The 19,938-nt window shown below is 43.0% G+C and overlaps 1 protein-coding gene across 5 annotated transcripts in view; it reads right to left on the minus strand.

Annotated features, from left to right (window-relative positions):
* The window catches only part of DCLK2 (doublecortin like kinase 2), a 79,763-nt gene extending 60,850 nt beyond the window's left edge, over positions 1 to 18,913 (minus strand). For 2 of the 5 annotated variants that reach the window (XR_004417940.2, XM_033060090.2), the window contains exons 1-2: positions 18,467 to 18,912; positions 4,806 to 5,140 (exon numbers count right to left, since the gene is read on the minus strand). Coding sequence is in view for 3 of the 5 variants with exons in the window: in XM_033060090.2 (XP_032915981.1) it covers positions 4,806 to 5,140; positions 18,467 to 18,875 (744 nt within the window). In the remaining 2 variants the exon portion in view is untranslated. Of the gene's footprint in view, positions 1 to 4,805; positions 5,141 to 18,466 lie in introns of all 5 variants that reach the window. The other 3 variants (XR_004417941.2, XM_033060089.2, XM_033060088.2) reach the window with 3 other exon arrangements.
* Positions 18,914 to 19,938: the final 1,025 nt, after the last annotated feature.

Below are 19,938 nucleotides of genomic sequence, written 5' to 3' on the forward strand. Positions count from 1 at the left end.
TTCTGAAAACCCTTTCTATACAATATACCTACTCTTTCCATAGTTCTACAGGCAATCATATCCTCAGAGTCGAATCCCCAATCACTCTGTTGCAGCTTGGCCAATAGTAAAACACTTCCTAAAAGTTGACTCTACCTCTTGTCACCCCCAGCCTTTAGGATGAATTCAGGGACTATCATTACTAATAAAAGTCTTCAAGTTAGCTGAGGAAAGACTCCTTGCCCAGAAATTCCTTCTGTGGGATCTGCAATGCAGAGAATCGCTCTCTCTGCAGCTGCCACCAGCACTCCTCTGTAACAATATATAAACCTTGTAAAGAGTTGTGAACTATGTGAGGGCTTAAGGATCTCTTCCCCAAATACTTGCAGATTAATGCAACATTTCAGCTTAAAATGATATTTTAAATTTCAGCAGAACTAAAAAAAAAAAAGAAGGTGGAGATCTTAGCAGAAATTCAAACCTGTGCCATTTCCAAAATATTTGTACAATGTATTAGGTTAGAGTCTGAGATACAAGATAAAAACTTGATTTGTAGCTTTCAACTAGAAATCATGCCTGCTAACACTGAAGCAAGTTTCTATCACAGTTGTTTCTTAGCCTGCACTGAGATATCAGTGATGTAACAGCACAATTAAATGACACACACACACAAAAAGTACACATCTAGAGCCTGGTTCATTAAGTAGGAAAGAACTGAACTAAAAGGAAATATTTGACAAAAAGTACTTAACTGCAATAAAACTATTTTTTAAAAAATCATCTCATACAAGCACACAAAACAGAAAAACTGAGAAAAATGAAATTCATATGTTTTAAAACTTCTCTCAGTGCTAAACAGTAAGATCTCTACTGAGGTTAAGATTGTAGCAAAACTACTGTAGCAGTGGAAAATTTTGAAATCTGAATAACAAAAGCCTATCAAGTATATGGGAAAAATCTGTTATACTAATAAACAAAATCTCTCCTGCTCATATCTTATTCTGGTTTCTGCCCTCTGTGATGGGTATGTTAACAGCAAAGCAAATACAAAACTCAGTTTTCAAAAGTATCTTCTCTACAAAGAGTTTTTGAGTCTGTCACTAGAGAATAAAAAATCACTGAGAGGAGAGCACAATGAGTGATAAATACACCCACACGTAGTAATTTCAGCTACCAATTTACTTTTAATGACCACTTTATAAAAGAACTTCATTACCAGAAAATTGGAGAACTTTTTGTTTCATAGCTAGCCCCCAGTGTACCTGTGGTCCATCAAAAAGAATAAGGCCTTCAGAATAAGGCTAATTTTTGGTGCATTCTCATCATTGGGCAACAGAGTATAGAAAAGGTGTCACATCCACCTTTTCAATCCTGTTAGGGACATTAATCCATGAAACTGCAACACACTGCAGGCTTAAAAAGTGTGAAGATTTAATTTTCTTCTGTGTGTCAAATAACACAAGCTTCAGAGCTCTGCATGGTTTTTTGTGAGATTCTCACAGGAAATCTCTCCCCCCAGCTTACCACACACCTCACAATGACTGAAGGTTAAAGCTTGTTTAGCAAAAAGAAAGAAAGAAATCCTCCATTCCCTTCAGAGATAACCAAGGGTTAACTCCCCAACTGGAGAAGTTTCAGCCTGACTGTCCTTGCTTCACAGTGGGACAGTGACAGATTCCAGGAAAATGCAGCCAAGTAAGGAAAACACTTTGGTCAAGCAAATATATTAGGCAAACCTCAATGTCAGAAGCACAAAGAGTGGAACAGCAGAAGCCTGCACTGCAAAGTTAAAGACTGGTTACTTTTACAGAAATACTTTTCTCACTTAAAAACCATCTCAACAATTGTGGGAGGTAAAAAAAAAAAGTTGGTTGCTCAATAGCTTAAAAGTTAGAATTTAGCCCAACAACAACATAGTTCAAAAATAAATCTGTGCTTCAGGCTACTAAGCACTAATATGTTAAATTACAGCATTCACATGGAAACTGAAGATAAAAGAAAAATCTTTCAAACATTATAAAATCTTACAATTAAAAACCAGATACTTGTCTGTTTTCACATGGAATTATCAAGGAAATATCCAACTCAGGTGTTATTCTCTGTATTACTATTATCATCAAGATGTTGTGACAGTCAGGATTAATGAAGTCAGGAGAGTAAATAAAAAACTCTTTTGAGTACATCCTTTCTGTTCTACTGGTCAGAAAGATCACTGGTTTTATCACCATTTCTTCCTACACATGAAATGGTTCTACTGGAATAAAGAAATCACACCACAAGTTAACAGAACAATGCATTCCCTAGTCAAAGGATACAAATCTTATGTTTTCATCATCTGCATTTCAGTCCCATTTTCATATTAAACAGAAAATACAACCTAAGTCTATTCACTCAGAAAAAAAAAATATAAATAAAATGTATTTCCACAGAGATAAAAATAGGAAGGAGCAAGGAAAAAAAACTAGAACCATGAGAAACACAAGAGCTACATTTATAGGAACACAGCCATTTACAAAATGCCTTTTTTTTTAATGGTTGCCTTTCAAGCTGTGCCAACACTACAACGAACATAAAAGATCTGCCTCCCTAGCAAATTTAGAAGAATAAGCAATTACTACATTAGAGAAAATAGGCTCAGAAATTTCCACCAATTGGTAGTTGGCAGCAAAGCAACTCTTTATGTGCCAGAATCCAAAAAGCCCTTCAGCACCAACCTCTACATATACTGGCAGTGAACAAACAAATTAAAAAACAAAAAAAACTACTGTCTCAAACTGGGGTCAGGCCTTCATTTTGGGGAAAGAGAAATAAACAAAAAAATAAAACAAAACAAGAACTCCCCATCCTCCTAAGTAAGTAATAGAAGGATTTATTTTTGTCAGGGTGTTTGAAGTGATATGTCTTCTCTTTGGAGCACTCCATCCCACAAGCTCTTAAAACACAGTTGTGCAACAAAGGCTCCTTCCCAAAATCTGTGGAAAAGCACAAAGTCTGTCTCCCCAATGGAAGGAAGGTTTCCACATTTATGTACTGCTACTGCTGGAGCAGTTTACACAGAGAGGCAGCAGCTCTCTGCAGAACATTCACAGTCAGAATCTGGGATTTCTCAATCCTGCCTGAGAACACTCCTACAGTCCAAGTTTGATGACTGCCTTTATTACAGAAGGGGAGGAGGAGGTACTGCAGCAAATAAAAATCATATTTTGGAGCATTACCAATGACTGGTCATCCTCACCAAGGGCTGATGGCAACATGCAAGCAATGTATGTGGTATTTAAATTCAACTACTTTTATTGAACCCTGATGCACTACTGCATCTCCCATACCAATGCAGATCACTGGGTTCATGCTGTTTTAACAATGCAAGAAGAGGTGAATTGAACTGACAATCCCAGCTTTTGCAGTTTCCCTTATTGACTCTCTACTTGCTTGAGAAGACCAAAATCATCTGAGACAGTGACAGAACACTTCATGGGCAGAGGAGACTAATTACTGCATAATAAATATCCACAAAGTTGTTTTATTATTAATTAAATTAAACATGACAAACACTTTTCAGATGTTCCTAGGAAGGATTCCCTGTTAAGAAGCAGCATTAACAAATCTCATTTAAAAGCAAACCTATTAGAAGAACTAAAGAGCACATCATCGTGCTGCCACCAAATACTAAAAATCAAGAGTTGCAGTGATGCCTTTGCCTTACTATAAATTCGTCAAAACACAGAAGTTGTTCTTTTCAGATATTTCCCTACAAGAAGTGTGTCTAAGCACACACAACATAAGCAGAGACAGAGCTCACATTCAGGCAATCTAAGTGCACTTGTTCTGCCAAACATTTGCTAGAAGCTTGCACCACAAAAAAGTGGGTTTCAGGCATTATACACTATAGAAATTCTGAAAATAAAAATGCCCACAACTGAACACAACTGAAACTTTTACAATTACTTTATGCAGATGTATATAAATATCTGTTGGATGAGCAAGGATATTAATGTTTAGTCAACAGTACAAGAGTCTGGGTACCTGATACCAATGTGATCTACCCTGCAGCCTGTGTTGCTCTGTTACTAAAGCCACAATGCTCTCGTTGTTCCAAAGCAGTGTCAAATGAAGGTATCAGGTATCCAAGCCCTGTTCTATGAAGGGCTTAGTCATTAATGTGACTGATCAACACCAAGTGTGTTCCTGACACTTTAAATGCTGCAGCAGAACATCCTGTGGGTCATGCTTTGTATTTCTGTGCGAGAACACACACCCACCACATCATTAACCCTGGCTGTGTTCTCACAGAGGTAAAACTAAAAGAAAAAAAAAAAAAAAACAAGTTGCAAAGATGTGACCACCCTCCCAGAATGATTCATTTCAGATACAATTCTTGACCTCAGCTCATGTCAGTCATTACCTCTGGAAATAGCAATCTGTGGAAGTGCAATGGAAGGAGACATCAACATTTTTCTTAAACCGCTCAGACACTATGTGGTAGTCTGAAAACAGGACCCTGCTTCTGAAAACACACAGTTATCTTAACAAGTTCAAATGCTTCAAATAAACTGTATTACTTAATCAGTAGTCACTCTTTTGGGCAATGCAAAAAGGCTGGCAAAAAAATAATTTGTTTCACTTGAATGTAAAGATCCACTTATTTTACACTACATACAATTCTAATTTTGTTGTGTGTATTAATATTTCAATAAAGCTTTTAAAAGTTGATTTTTTTAAACTGCCGTCATTCAGAAGCAGATTAAAGCATACACATAATGAGAAGTGAACTTATGAAAACTGAGCATCTTAGATTATTAGATGTCCACAGCAGTTTATTCTCCTACCTGCTTCCCATCCAGGGTACAAAGTCTCTTGACTACACCCGAGTCTAACTTAATGGCTTCGGTGATGTCATTCAAGACCTGCTCGAAGGAGTGAGCTGTCTTCTTGTTCAGCAGAATCCTCACAGCTTTCCGTGGCTTCACCCCGCTCCTGATAACAGTCACCAGCTTGGGTTTGATGAAGTCTTTGCTCTCCTTCACCTCGCTCCTGGTGGCTGTCAGGGAGGTCAGGGAGCGGCTGGAGCCAGTCCTGATGTTCACACACCAGTTGGGGTTGACGTTCTTGGTGTAGTCGACCTTGCGGAACGGCTCGTTGGACGCACACACGTAGCTCTCACCTGGGAAGAGGAGACACCTGCACTGTTTAAGGGGGTTTGCAGCCACTTTGTCAATTTAAAAACCAAATAAAACAAAAGAGGCAAGCATTTTGGGAGTGATTCTCCTGTAGTTTAACAAGGACTGTAAATTATCAGAGCATTGTGCCCGAACAACACTCTCACAGAGTGCTTTCAACAGCTTTCAAAAGGTTTCTGATATAAAAAATAGGGGGTAATGAGGAGGTTCAGGATATTTCACATGTCTTTTGGATTTTGAGTCATTTTGCATGACACATGACAACACATGACACTAGGAGCATTCTCCTACAACCAATATCCAGGTCCTCCCCTATATATCCCTCAAACATATACATCAAGATACGTACACCAGTGTCTATGTTTAATTATTTTACAACAGCAAGTATTAACAGAATAAATTTACGCACCTCAAGACCCTTACCCTGAAAAGCACATTAATCTACCAGGAGATACTGCCTTTCTACCAAGGACACACATTTGAAATGCATTCACTTTAATATTTTTAGAACACCTGTTAATTTTTTAATGAACACCTGTTGAGGCCACAAATGAGTCTTTGAGAGTATGGGAGTACAATAGGACATCTAAAAACTCCTCCATTTTTCTCTCCTGCTTCAAAGCTGCTTTGTGGATTTTTTTTTTTTGTTTAAGAAAAACTACTTGCTGCTTGCCACTACTCTTTTGACACCTGACAGCAATATTCAAGATGCAAACCATGACAAAGGACATCCTTAACTGTGAGTTATTTGTGCAACTCACATCCTTGGGGTGTCACAAAATGACATCCCAAGACATTCTTGAAAGGGGAGAGCATTGCCAGAAGGATGAATTGTAAAGCATTCAAAATTGACGGAATACACCATTGCTCCAGACAGAAGAGCAAACTTTATCTTACAAAGCTTAACCTGCTCTAAAATTAAAGCTATGCAGTCAAAGTCACTGGTGGAAGAAACCAAACTCACTTCTAACATGCACAGTAAGATGAGTAAAGATTACATCTTTACAACATACATCCAGGGGACAGAACTGTAAGGGTTACAAAATGTATTTAGATTTAAATCCAAATTTAGATACATACTAACATTTATATACATACTAGAAAATTTTTAAACAACATTTTTACTTTCTGAACTCTAGTTTGGAGAGCTGATTTATCTTAGAAGTTGCACAGCTTATTCTAAAAGCAAGATACTAAACTACTTTCAAAGCCCTGAAGAATTACCATGAGCTGAAAGACTTTCTTGTTTCTTTTCCAATACCAATTACACTTCTTTGTAATTTATTTTGTATTTAGACCTTCTTGAAAGTCTGCTTGCTGTATTTGAAAGAACACAGACTATAATTAAGCCAAGTTAGCAGTGATTTTGTTGGGAAATTCTGGCAGCCAGTTCTACCTCCACAAACATCACTGGGACTGTATTCCACTCAGGTACCAGGAATCTGGGGTGAGGTTCTGTGGATTATTTCCTTGCCTGTACTCATCCCCATCATTCCTCCCCATATTCATAGTTCAAGGGGTACACAAAACAAACTGATACACACAAAACTAGACTCCTCCTCTTTCCCCCAAAAAAACCAGCAAAGAGAAAGGAGGTGTTTCCAGCACAAACTCCTGCTGCATGCTGCACACTAGCACCAATTTACAAGTAGGAGAAAAAGAACCCCAAACTCCACACTGCCTTGTAAGGACTGTGGTGTCTAGAAGCTTGTGCTGCCCCAGAACTACACACTAAATTGCAAGGAAGCTCCAAGCAATCTGATTTTATCAAACCTGAGCAAGATATTGGGTGAGATGACTTCAGAAAGTCCCTTTCAAACAAAGATACCCTATGATTTTAAAGAGGTGCACCGTTCTCTTTCAACAGCTGCTTCCACCATCTATCCTGTTATCCCAAAAGAGAGTGAGACATTCGAGTTTTGTGGCAGCAGCTGAGCTGCAACAGAAAGCAAAGGTTCCCCCTGTACATCCTCTAACACCAGATCCAAAGGACTATGCTGCTTGTCTGAATAATTGCCAGTAAGTCTGTCTCCAAACTCAGCACTGCCAAATGAGAGGCTCCTCAAGAAGCTGGTAGTTCTAATTCATACCAATCATCATTACTAATGATACCTGCTGATCATTTTGTTATTCTCCCCTCTCCAAATACCTTCCTGCATGCCACAGAACCCCAGCACAGTGGGACTCCAGAACAAGCACCACAGAGCTGCCTGCTCACTCCACTCAGTGGGACAGAAGAGTAAAATAAAACTCATGGATTGAGATAGAGACACTTTAATAGGGAGAACAAAAGCCACAGGGGCAAGCCAAGCCAAGCAAGGAATTTGTTCACCACTTCCCAAGGGTGGGCAGGTGCTCAGCCACCTCCAGGAAAGCCAGGCTCCATCATGGCAATGGTGGCTGGGGAAGCCACGTGCTGTAACTCTGAACATTCCCCCTCCCTTCTTCTTCCCCCAGATCTACAAGCTGAGCACGATGTCAAATGGTTTGGAATATCTCTGGGGCCAGTTGGGGTCAGCTGTCCCAGCTGTGTCACCTCTCAGTTTCACGTTCCCCCAGCACACTCACGGGTGGGATGGTGTGAGAAGCCAAAAATGCCTTGGCTCTGTGTGAGTGCTGCTCAGCAATAACAAAAACATCCCCTCTTATCAACACTGTTTCAAAAACAAATACAAACCACAGTCCAAAGCAGCTACCATGAAGAAAATTAACTCTATCCCAGCCAAAACCAGCACAAACTCTTAGGACAGTCTGTCCAAATATGTGAAAAGAGTTTTAAATAAATTCTGTAAACTACCTCAAAATTCATCATCATTGAGCATGTTCAGAATTATCCTTTCCAACTCAAAACCAATGCACTTCCTAGACCATTAAAAAAACCTAACAATGTACACAAGGTAATTCAAAGTTCAATCTCAGGGCTGAAATTCAAAGGAAAAAAGCTCAAAAAATAATAAAGCTACTCAGAAAGAGTCTCAAACTTGAAGTGAATTAACTTCTTTACACAAAGTAAAGGTAGAGGACAAAAGGTCCCTTGGTTCAAGGATTTATTATAGAAAAGTTTCAACAGGCATGCTGGTTTTGTCTTTTACAGACTCATAATCATAAATAGAGCATATTCTTTGTGCTTTCATGGAATGTGCTCTATTATCTACCACAGCTGTACTACAGCACCCTATAGGACAGCAGAAATTGTCCTTTTAAATGTTTTTCAGTCAATATTAATCCAAAAGGTTCTATATTTCTTTAAAATAACAGTGTAAAACTTTCTGTTTACTACTGGTTCCCTTGCCTGATGCATGAATAAAATAATGTCTTGATTATCTGAAAGGGTTCCAAGGCAGATTTCTTCTTGTTACTTCTTCTCCTTTAAGCAGAGGCCATAGTAACAAAACCCAGGAAGGGCTTTCAAGTTAAAACAATGTAATAACTTAAAAGAGAGAATTTGAAATTATTTGTTTCAGCTGCATTTAGCCGAGCCTGAAGCAGAAGAACAAGTTATTTGAGTTTGAAAATAAAAAAAAAAAAAAAAAAGATAAAATCTGCCAAAATGAATTGAAAATTTCCTATAATTGGCAGATACAGGAAAGTCTAATTACTTGAGAATACAGTACATTACAGATTGTTTAGTAAGTGCTTTAAAGTCCATGCCTGCTTTCATATACCAGACATATAAATAAAGTTAAGTAACACAAGTTTCACATGGAAAACAGATTTTACTTCTACACCTGCAAGGCAGGCACATATGGCAAGACTACAGCAGGGGCTGTAAGTGAGAAAACACATTCACTGAGTGCTTTGCTTGTTTCATGCCTTTAAGACAAAGGATGAAGTTTAGAAATTACTGCTTAAATTTCTAATTATTTTACCACAGCCAGGACTTCACCCACAGTTTCTACTTAAAAATTTACAAAATACAAAAAACGCAAGAAATGGTATAATTAGGAAGCCAATTTCTGCTCTCTGGATAAAAAATTATTTTCTAGGAATGAGTTAAACATTTATTTGTTTGACAGAGGTATACAATTCACTACTTATCAGATGAAAATATGTAAGTAAAAAAATGGCAGGGGTAACTTAAATCACACCTATAAAGTTAACTCCAGGAAACTTTCCTACAGAATAGTGTATTTAAAAACATGCCTGAGAAAACACCATCCCTTGATAAGCAACATTAATAAAGGTGTACTGTTGTTTAAATTATTTTAGCCATCCTCCAAAGTAGAAAATGCACTTATGTATGTCTATTTGGAAGAACCATCATGTCATTTGTAGAAGTTTTTACATTAATTTTTTCAAGGTAAGAACATGAAAATGTAATATTATATACCATATTTGCTCACAGCTTTCATGAATGACCTGATTTTAAATCTGCTTGGGATTAATTCATGTCTAAGTGCACACTTCTGATCATCTCCACAATCTTCCAGAAAACTGATATTTGCAAAATATAACAGACAAGACTGGATTTTTGAGGGGGTCTAAAGGGGTTGAACTAATCAAACTAATTTCAAACACTGTTCACAAAGTAACAGATACCTTTATACTTAAAAATCACAAGCATAAATAAATTTGACTGTTTCACTGACTGCCTTGAATGCGATTTTTCACGTGAATAACCTAAATACATATTATCCCAAATACAAAGGAAATCTCTTTTGAGATTTTAGTGGTATTTTGATCAGGCTGTAGCTTTTTTTTTTCTTTTTGCATTTGTACATCTACCAGCCCTACAAAGTTAACACAACTCCAAAAAGAAGCATAAACAATACTTAAAATATTACACTGCTAACTTCAATATGATAAATTTTATAGTTTGAAGACCACTTCCCATTTATTATTTTGAAAGATTTTAAAGCTAAAGCTTTACCCTAGCACAGAGTCACAGCAGTCACATTATGAAAAGTAAATATCACATCTTCAGCTTACAACACTGGCATTAGCATGAATCAGTTCCCCAGGTTTCAGACCAGAGCATGAATTTAGTCACCAATATTGCACTGAGATTTGCAGGTAAAGGAGCACAATATGGGGTAATGAGGTAGGAAGATCTATTAAGCAAAGCTTTCTTCTTTTCATTTAGAAGCAGAAAATAATGCAACAATTCCAGACATAGGTGACATCTGGGACTCTTGAGCCCAGCCAAACTATTCTACAGCAGAAAGCTCAACCAGGCTGCAGAGTAGTTTTGGCAGGAGTCTGAAACCTCCTTATAAGTTCAGAGCATAATTTCAACAGACTGTACGTGCCATCCATCCCATGATTCATGACAGTACTCAGAGCAAGCTTAAAGTGCCAGCTCTTCCATGAAGAAATCCTGCTACCACCAAAAACTCCTCAAACTGGGCATATGCTTGCTTAAAAGGAGAAATGTCTGCTGATATTTTGGGTCACAATGTAATCAGCAAATGGTGTAAGACTACTTCTGATTTTCCAAGTCTTATTAACAGCAGAAAATCAGCTAGAAGACAAGGAACATTGCCTATTGACAAGGAAACATTACCCACCTCTCAATAATTTAGCTGCACTGAATTAATAACCAGATACACTATCCATGAAAGAAGCTGTTGTGTAAATGGCTTAAGAACAATTAAAAGGATTCCAGTTTCAGACAGCCAACAGTCTAAACACAACACTTGCCACTCCCTCAGAAGAGGAAAATACAGGTGATGAGCACAGAAAATGGAAAAAGAGAAAACACAACTACACTGGTCAATCTGACAAGGTGATGACCTAGCCATTGGTCATCAGCTGCCTTAATACTGGCTTGCTTTCTTAGAAACTCATCCACAGAATTTTTCATTTGTCATCGATTTCTTCAAGACCAATCCTCAGGAAATGTGCCTATCTCACCTTTCAAAATAAAAATGCATGGAATAAGGAGAATAAGGTGTACACTACGTAGATGAGGAGAAGGCTGCACATGTGTCTGTCATGGGCATCTGTCCACATTGTAATAAATCAGCCCAGACTCTATTTTGTCCATGCAGAAAAGCCCATTCTTTATTCACACAACTTATTTTATACAGTTTTTACAGACCTCATGTGCAATTCTAATTGGTTAATAGTTTTCTTGCCAATTACCCCATTGGTTGGTAAAAGGTATTTTACTTGTCTGTGCAATTTCTCTGTTCTTGTTTAGTTTCCATATTTTGTTCACTGATTCCCATGAGACAGATTTCTCGTTTATTGCAGGTGCAAACAGTTTTCTTATGAGAATAGCTTGTTGCGTTAATTGTTTTCATGCTTAAGATTGTTTTCACACGGGAACTTGCAAGCCACTTAGCTGCACATAGAAGAAGTGACAAGCTAGCTATTAACAGAGAGCAAAGACTGATTTTATGAGTCCTTTCTCTTGCAATTTATCTACCTGACTGCAACATATCCAGACTTCAGTGAAGTGTTTGACACCACCTGCCACAGCATCCTCCTAGAAAAACTGGCTGCTTGCAGCTTGGGTGGGTGGACTCTCCCTCCAATGGGTAAAAACCAGGCTGGATGGCTGGGCCCAGAGCACTGTGGTGAGTGGAGATAAATCCAGCTGGATTTATCCAGGTGTGTTTCCCAGGTGTTCCCAGGGCTCCACCTTGGGCTGGTCCTGTTTAACATCTTCATGGATGATCTGGGCACCCTCAGCAGCTGTGCAGGACACACTGAGCTGGGTGGAAGTGTTGATGTGCTCAGGGGATGGATGGAAGGCTCTGCTGGAGACCTGGGACTCCATCCATGGGCTGGACACAGCTGCAGGAGGCTCAAGGAGGTGAAGTGTCAGGTTCTGCACCTGAGCCATGCAGTGACACAGGCTGGGTGAGCAGGGCCTTGGGACAGAAAGGGACACCTGGGGTGCTGGCTGACAGCAGCTGGACCTGAGCCAGAGTGTGCCCAGGTAGCCAAGAGGGGCAATGGCAGCCTGGCCTGGAGCAGCCAGCAGGACAGGGAAGGGGCTGTTCCCCTGGCCTGGATCAGCCAGCAGGACAGGGAAGGGGCTGTTCCCCATGCCTGGAGCAGCCAGCAGGACAGGGAAGGGGCTGTTCCCCTGACCTGGATCAGCCAGCAGGACAGGGAAGGGGCTGTTCCCCATGCCTGGATCAGCCAGCAGGACAGGGAAGGGGCTGTTCCCATGGCCTGGATCAGCCAGCAGGACAGGGAAGGGGCTGTTCCCCTGGTCTGGAGCAGCCAGCAGGACAGGGAAGGGGCTGTTCCCCTGGTCTGGATCAACCAGCAGGACAGGGAAGGGGCTGTTCCCCTGGTCTGGAGCAGCCAGCAGGACAGGGAAGGGGCTGTTCCCCTGGTCTGGAGCAGCCAGCAGCACAGGGAAGGGGCTGTTCCCTTGGCCTGGATCAGCCAGCAGGACAGGGAAGGGGCTGTTCCCCTGGCCTGGATCAGCCAGCAGGACAGGGAAGGGGCTGTTCCCCTGGTCTGGAGCAGCCAGTAGGACAGGGAAGGGGCTGTTCCCCTGGCCTGGATCAGCCAGCAGGGCAGGGAAGGGGCTGTTCCCCATGCCTGGATCAGCCAGCAGGACAGGGAAGGGGCTGTTCCCTTGCACTGGGCCCTGGTGAGGCCACACCTCAAGTGCTGTGTCCAGTTCTGGGCCCTTGCTTTAAAAGGTACATTGAGGAGCTGGAGCGTGTCCAGAGAAGGGAAACAAGGCTCAGGAAAGATCTAGAAACCATGTCTCATGAGGAATGGCTGAGGGAGCTGGGTTTGTTTAGTCTGGAGAAGAGCAGGCTGAGGAGGGACCTCAGGACTCTGTACAAGTCCCTGGAAGGAGGTTGGAGGGAGGTGGAGTTGGTCTCTTCTGCCATGCCAGCAGTAAGAGGAATAGAGGAAAGGGCCTCAGCCTGTGACAGGGGGAATGAGATGAGATATTAGAAAAAATCTTTTCACTGTGATCAGACACTGGAATGGGTTCCTCAGGGAGGTGGGGCAGTCACCATCCTGCAGGTGTTGAAGAGGCATTTGGATCTGGCACTGGATGATGTGCTTTAGGGGTTGCAGTGGCAGTGCTGGGTGGATGGCTGGACTGGATGATCTCAAAGGTCTCTTCCAACCCTGATTATTTTATACCTCTACGTGAACTCTTCTAAACTCACCCATGCAGTATTAGGTACTAATGAATAAAAGAGGATGAATCCTGCCCTTTGGCATCACAAGTGTGATATGTGCAGTTTTGAGGGAACACAGCTGCCCGACCATTTGGGTTCTTCACAGCACAAGTTTTGTAAGCCAAACCTCACTGCTAAGCATTTAACAAATAGCCTAGAAATATTCAGAAATATTGTCCTTAAAAAACAGAGACTACTAAAGAAATACAGGTATCTAGTTTTCTCTTGCATTAGGTTAGAAACCAACTGTAGATATGCCACACAGTGAGCAACAAAAGGAATTAATAGAGTACAACACTCAAAAGTCCTCAGTAAGGATATTTGAAACAAAAGTATCTGAATAAGGTTTTCTGGCCTTTTTTTTTTTTTTTTTTCCCTTTGCAAGGTTAATAACCACTATCTCCTGAAAGTCACATAAAGAATCACTTCACTTTTCTTCACCTTTTAAATGTCACTCTGCATAACAGAGAATGATACAGCTGACAGGTAAAAACACCCCTAGGGAGGGAAAGCAGTTTATATATTTTTGATGCATGTGTTCCCCTGTGGATCCCATAGGACAGGGCAGGTACCTAGATAGAATTCACTTATTCACCTTATGTTCCTTGGATCCTTTGGGTGCAACTCTTTAGCTTCAAAGGTACCAAAAGGTGCTTATTTAGTACAGCAAGGTATTTTTCAGGGCTACTGACCTTCTTTCTAACTTTAGGAAACACAGCAGAGTACCCTTCCCGTGTTCTGTAACACAAAGTCAAGCAGATTTCCGGAACAGCATATTTACAGTATATATGACTGGTCTAAAAATAAAACAACCTCTTTTATGAAGGATTGGGTTATTGCAACTTCTCTTTCCTTCCTTACTTTGAGCAACTTCCCTCCTCATCAGCTTCTTACAATTCACTTTCATATCACCTTTAATAACCCTGTGTAAGTCACGATCTTTCCTCATCTACAGCACTCAGAGTTCCCCATGCACTTTTTAAAACCTGGGATGACAACCAGGATTCTAGCAGATGACTAACTGCTACTAGCTCTCTTCTGATTTTATTTAGACACAAAGAAGTTCAGATTACAGCTTCCTACAGGCTTTCACAGAATCACAGAACAGCTGAGGTTGGAAGAAACCTCTGGAAGTTCAGCCCTCTGCTCAGGCAGGGTAAAAGCTCTCAAAAAACAGTCAATGCCACCTGGTATCAAACATATCTGACACCATGTGCCTTCTTCACAGGAAGTAAATAACCCTTTTCAATAAAGTAGAATTTCCCCATCCCTGAAACTAGGAGATGGATGGTGGTGGAACTATTTTATTTTACTTGGATGGAAAGTTAACAAAGAATTACACCCGCATTTCACATCCACACCCCATTGCTCCAGAACTGTGGCACTGCAGTGATTTGAACATATATTTGGAAGAATATATTTTCATTGTTTTTTAATCCTTCTTTCATACCCTTCTTTGTTCAACTTGCTACACTTACCTCTTTTTTATAAAGCATTCCAGCTGCTGGCTCTAGCACAAGAGGGTAATCATACCTTTTAGAACGAGCGAAAATACAACCTGCCTCCTTGGTGTTACCATCTGCTTGCCCTGACAAGAGAAAAGATGTTCTTGACCTAATACAACAGTGCACATCAACTAAAGTCACAGGTACTTTATGAAGGATTAAAATGTAATATTCAGTAAGAACAATGATCTAAGGCAGAAAAAATCTGGATTGTTCAACACCTTGTTTTGAAACACATCCTCCTCCTCTGTACTAGTGAGGCAGAGCTCATTTCTGTAAATCAGATATTGCCCTGTGCTGTGTGTCCTGGCCATGCATAAAGACTGCCCTGCCCAGAACCTTCACCTCCCACCCAAAGACTTCCCTGCAGATGCCTGTTGATTGTGTGCACAACCCTGCAGACAACACTCCTGACATTTTAAAAAGGACTGTATTAATTAAGCATTGTTGTTAAATGAACAAAGACTCAGCCATTTTTCTAGGGAACGAGAAGGATTCCCATTAGATGCAAAATCAACAGAACTTCTCTTTCCAGGAATAAAGTCTACACTTGCTTTCATCTCCCAAAATCCAAAACCAGCTCCCAACTTTGCAGCAGCTCTTTATAATCAGGATTCTTCACATCCTTCATTAACAAGACAATGAAAGCAAAGAGACAGAGCATGACCAACATCCACACAGAACACATAGCTCAGGACTAAAGAGCTGCACAGTTCTATTACCACGGTGCCATGCTTTAGGAAGCCTGCATTCTCAAGAAAACTGAAGGAAATAGACAAACACTTAAATAGCTAACTCTGACAGAAAATAAAAATTAGTCTATTATTCAATATTTTATATTGAGGGGCAAGTATAAAATTACACATGGAATATCATATTCTAAAGTAAAAAGGAGTGTTATGTCAGAGAGTAACATGGGAAGAAAGAAAACCGTAAGAAAGTCATAATAGTCCCAGCCCCCAACTCCTCTCTGGATCTGCCTGCTCAAACAGATCAGGAGCAGACAATGAAATTCTTCCCTCCTCCCATTCTAAGAAAACACTGAAAACTGTCAAACTCATAAGCCATGATGTTTCCTAATCTACAGAGGCTAAGAATATAAATTATATTTGCCTCAGGCTGGTCCAGCAGAGCATGCTTTTTTGATCGTCATATCCAGCTAAGAAAAACAATATGCTCCATAAAATGGAGCTTCTATTTTAGACTAATAAACATGATCTGCTCCAATTTTAACTGGTTCAACCCATAACAGCAATATTTCATATCCTCAGTATGTCTGTGCACTAGCTCCTTTTCTCTTAAAATGACAAACAGTAAAACAGATTGCCAAACACAGCCAAACTCAAAAAAAACATTTATCAGTGACTCAACTCAGCTCACTATGATACAGAATTTGATGTTGCCAGCTTTTATATCCCAGATAGATAAATAGCAAATAAGCCTTAAAGAGCTTGTCCTGTACTGGGACACATCACTGTCCAAGAGCTACACACACAGGCTGGAGCTGAGGGAGGTTTAATGCAGATCTTGCTGGCTTGGCAAGGTTTGCTGAGCACTCACCTTCTGCTCACTGCAGAGATCTGCCACTACTGAACCTGAACTGCTGTGACTCCATGTCCCAGTTCAGGAACACTGGGAAGGTGCCAAGAGAGCAGCGAGCTCGGTGTTGCATCACACAGCCATGGCCCGTCTGGTGCTCAGCCTGTGGCTGGCACACACTACAGCACTTCAGCTCTATTTTCCTTTTGAAAGTATTAAAAAGCAATACAGCAAAATACCATTCAAAACTGCTTCTGGTGCTTCTGCAGTTCAAGCTTTAGGTCAACACCAATATTGGAGTATTTACTCGAGAGCAGGAATTCAAGCTTGCTGTGCTGTAACCACGAGAAATAAAGAAAATGAACCCAAATCAAATCTCTTCCAGCACCTCAAGAACAAAACAGCTGGCAGAACACTCAAGTAACTTCAAGGAATGATAGATTCAGTACTTGTTTGTTGTCCTTTCCTTCTTATATATAGTTTCCTTTCTCTGTGTGGTGATTAGCCTTACAGTGCTCATGGATAGATGACTAACTACTTGGGATTCTTTTTCCCCCTTTTATTCCATTGAGAAAGCATGGAAGTGGCATTTTGACTGTGACATTTATTCTTCCAGTGAAGAGCCACGACAAAGGTTACACTTCCAATGAGTATTTAAAGAGACAAGACTAAGCTTTTCTTCCAGTTATTAATTTATGGTTGTAAGAGTATATACTGCTGTCCAACAAGTAATTCTCTTTGTTTCAAGTCATAAAAGCTTAATATCATTCCTGCTGCAACATTTCAAGTGTCACCCCACGTTATTGCTAGTTTCATCTCCTTTTTCTTCTGCCACCACTTCAGCATATCATACTTTTTAAAGGTATCTCTAAATCAACCACCAAATCATGAAAGTTTTTTTACTTACTTCATTTCTCTTATCACCACAGGGTCAGCGTTTCACTCTACAACCACTTCATATTTCCTCAGTTGTCACTTCAAACAGCCTTACAGTACATCACAGAAGTCCTCAGCACTGTGGTACTATCAGGAAGTGCTTTCCATACACATCTTTTTTCAGAGAGGCCCATTTGGCACAGCAAATTCTGTACCCCCCACCCCTTTCTCTTCCACATTGTGAAGCAGCTGGTCCCTAACTCCCAGTGCTCTTACTGATGGGTTAGGTAAAGGTCTCCAGGTTCCCTTTCCCATCCAATTCTCCAGGTGTCATTCAGCACTGCTTTGAAAAGGAAAGCTTCCAGGCCAAAACTCAAAGACTAGGAAAGCCAAGGAAGCGGGAGGCATTGGAAGGCCTACAAAAAAAATCCTATTTCTTCATTAATACAAACCCGCTTCACCTGGCACACAGAGTCCCAGGGTGGAAGACTGATGTATTAAATACCATCAAGAACCATCAAGTGTAAATTCACTTTGAACCTCCCAGTGTGCACAGCATAAGCTGTGCATTTGGGAAGCAGGCAACGCTGAGCTTAAACTACATTTTAAGACATCATGTGAAAAGAGTGGGGAATTCTGCTCCTCATTCTGATAATTATCACTCCCCACAAACAAAGGACATATGTGTTCATTCACAAAACAATGCTTCTGGCCTCATTTTGAGACAGTCAAGAGCTGCTCTGTTCAGATTTGCAAGGTCTATGTAACCTTAGCAGCTAAGTCCCATTGTGAAAAGCTACTTAGGAACAACTCTGAAATACATCTGATTCTGTAAGATGCTTTTGAAAGTCAGGCAAGGCAGGTAATTCCCTGTGTTCATATGGACTCTGACCACATGTGAAATAAAGACTTTACACCTGATATAGATACCCTTTTTTCACAGCACTGGGGCTGCCTCTCTGAAGGTTGAAGCCACCGTGACTCAACAGTGACACTCAGAGAACCAAATTACAGCGTTTCCCCGCCTTAAACACGGAAGGTAACCAAGAACTTTACAGCTCTTGCAGATGAAGAGAACACCTGCTGCTTCACTACCACTGGAGCCGAGCCCAGCGCATGCAGATGGCAGCACTCGGGGTGACGAGACTGCAAACGGGGCCGCCAGGTGCCAGCAAGGCGACCTCCCCGCCATCCGGGTAGCCACCGGCAAGCTCACCCAGGGAGAGCCCCCAAGCCACCAGCAGGTCCCCGGTCCCTCCAGCCGGGCTCTGACCCCTCTCCTCACCTTCCACCAGCTCGTCCAGGCTGGTGAGCTTCTTGCTGCCATCGATGGTGTAGATGGTGCGCACGCCCTGGGGCAGGTTCACGTTGTCCGACAGGGAGCGGGTGAGCTCCACCAGGAGCGCGTCGAAGGAGCGGAATCGGTCGGGGGAGATGGCGTACACCAAGCCCTTGAAGTACCTGTCCCCGTTGCGGTAGAAGCGGGCTTTGCGCGCCTTCTTCTCGGAGCTGAGCGCCTGCAGGGTGCGGGTGCGGTAGAGGCTGCAGTGCGCGCTGTGCGCCGGGCTGGGCACCAGCCCATTGCCCCGCGGCCCCGCGCCCGCCCCGGAGCCCCCGCGCCGCGGCCCGGAGCGCTGCTGCCGCTTGTCCCGCTCCTCGAAGTGCTCCAGCTCGATGCTCCGGCTGCTCGCCATGGGGAGCCGCTGTCCGCCCTGCCGGCTCCGCCGCCGCTGCAAGGGCCCGGGCCGCCTAGCAGAGCATCGCGCCCGGCCGCTGCCGCCGGGAGGGCTGCGGCTGAGCGACCTGCCCCGCCAGCGCGGCCCCGCCGCTACCCGCTGCTGCGCACAAAAGCATCCCTCCCCAAAAGCATCCCTCCCTCCCTCCCTCCCTCCCCTCGGGGCCGAGCGCGGCGCTGCCCGGCTACGGGCGCTGCCGGGCGCCGAGCGAGAGGCTGGCAGGAGCCCCGCGGCCGCGCCCCCGCGCCGTGCCCATGCGGGCTCGCACAATGCGCGGTGCCGGCCCCGCGCCTCCCGCCCGGGCAGCGGCGGATGCGGGCCCGGAGCGCTGCTCGGCAGCTGGGGCTGGGCTCCTTAGCGGGGACAGCGGCTCCTCAGCGGGCTCCCGGCGGGAGCAGCCGCAGCGGGTCCGGCGGGAGCGGCGCTGGCGGCCGGGCCGTGGAGCGGAGCGGGCGGGGCCGGGCCGGGCCGGGCGGGAGTGGGGGCGGTGCCAGCTCCGATCGCGTCCGGAGCGGGGGCGGGAGCGGCCGTGGGAAGGGTGGGAGCGGCGGCCAGCGGGCTCGTATGGAAAAGCAGAATTTGGAGGCGCAGTTTTCCCGTAGGGGTAGTGCTGCCCTTTTGGTGGTTGTCCAAGGGCTGCCCGCCAGCCTTCTCCCGGCTTTACGTGGCTCGGTCGCTGCGTTAAAACGCTGGAAATGCTCCTTCTGTACGGCCCTCAGCCCAAAGCCCATCCCGCGGGGCAGCAAACGACGCCGCGCTGTCATTTGTTGGCGGAGCTGCTTTAAAGGGCATGTAGCGATAGGACGTGGGGTGGTGGGTTCCAAATGAGAGTAGGTGTAGGCTGGATATTGGACGAAATTCCAAAGGCTGCCCAGAGAAGCTGTGGCTGCCCCAACTCTGGAAGGGTCCCAGGCCTGGCTGAACGGGGCTTTGAGGAGGCTGGTCCAGTGAAAGCATCCCTTCCCATGGCAGAGAGGTTGGAACTAGAATCATCTTTGAGGTACCTTCCAACCCAAACCAT

Source organism: Catharus ustulatus, chromosome 5 (assembly GCF_009819885.2).
Source record: "Catharus ustulatus isolate bCatUst1 chromosome 5, bCatUst1.pri.v2, whole genome shotgun sequence".
In the NCBI taxonomy this organism is placed as follows: domain Eukaryota; kingdom Metazoa; phylum Chordata; class Aves; order Passeriformes; family Turdidae; genus Catharus; species Catharus ustulatus.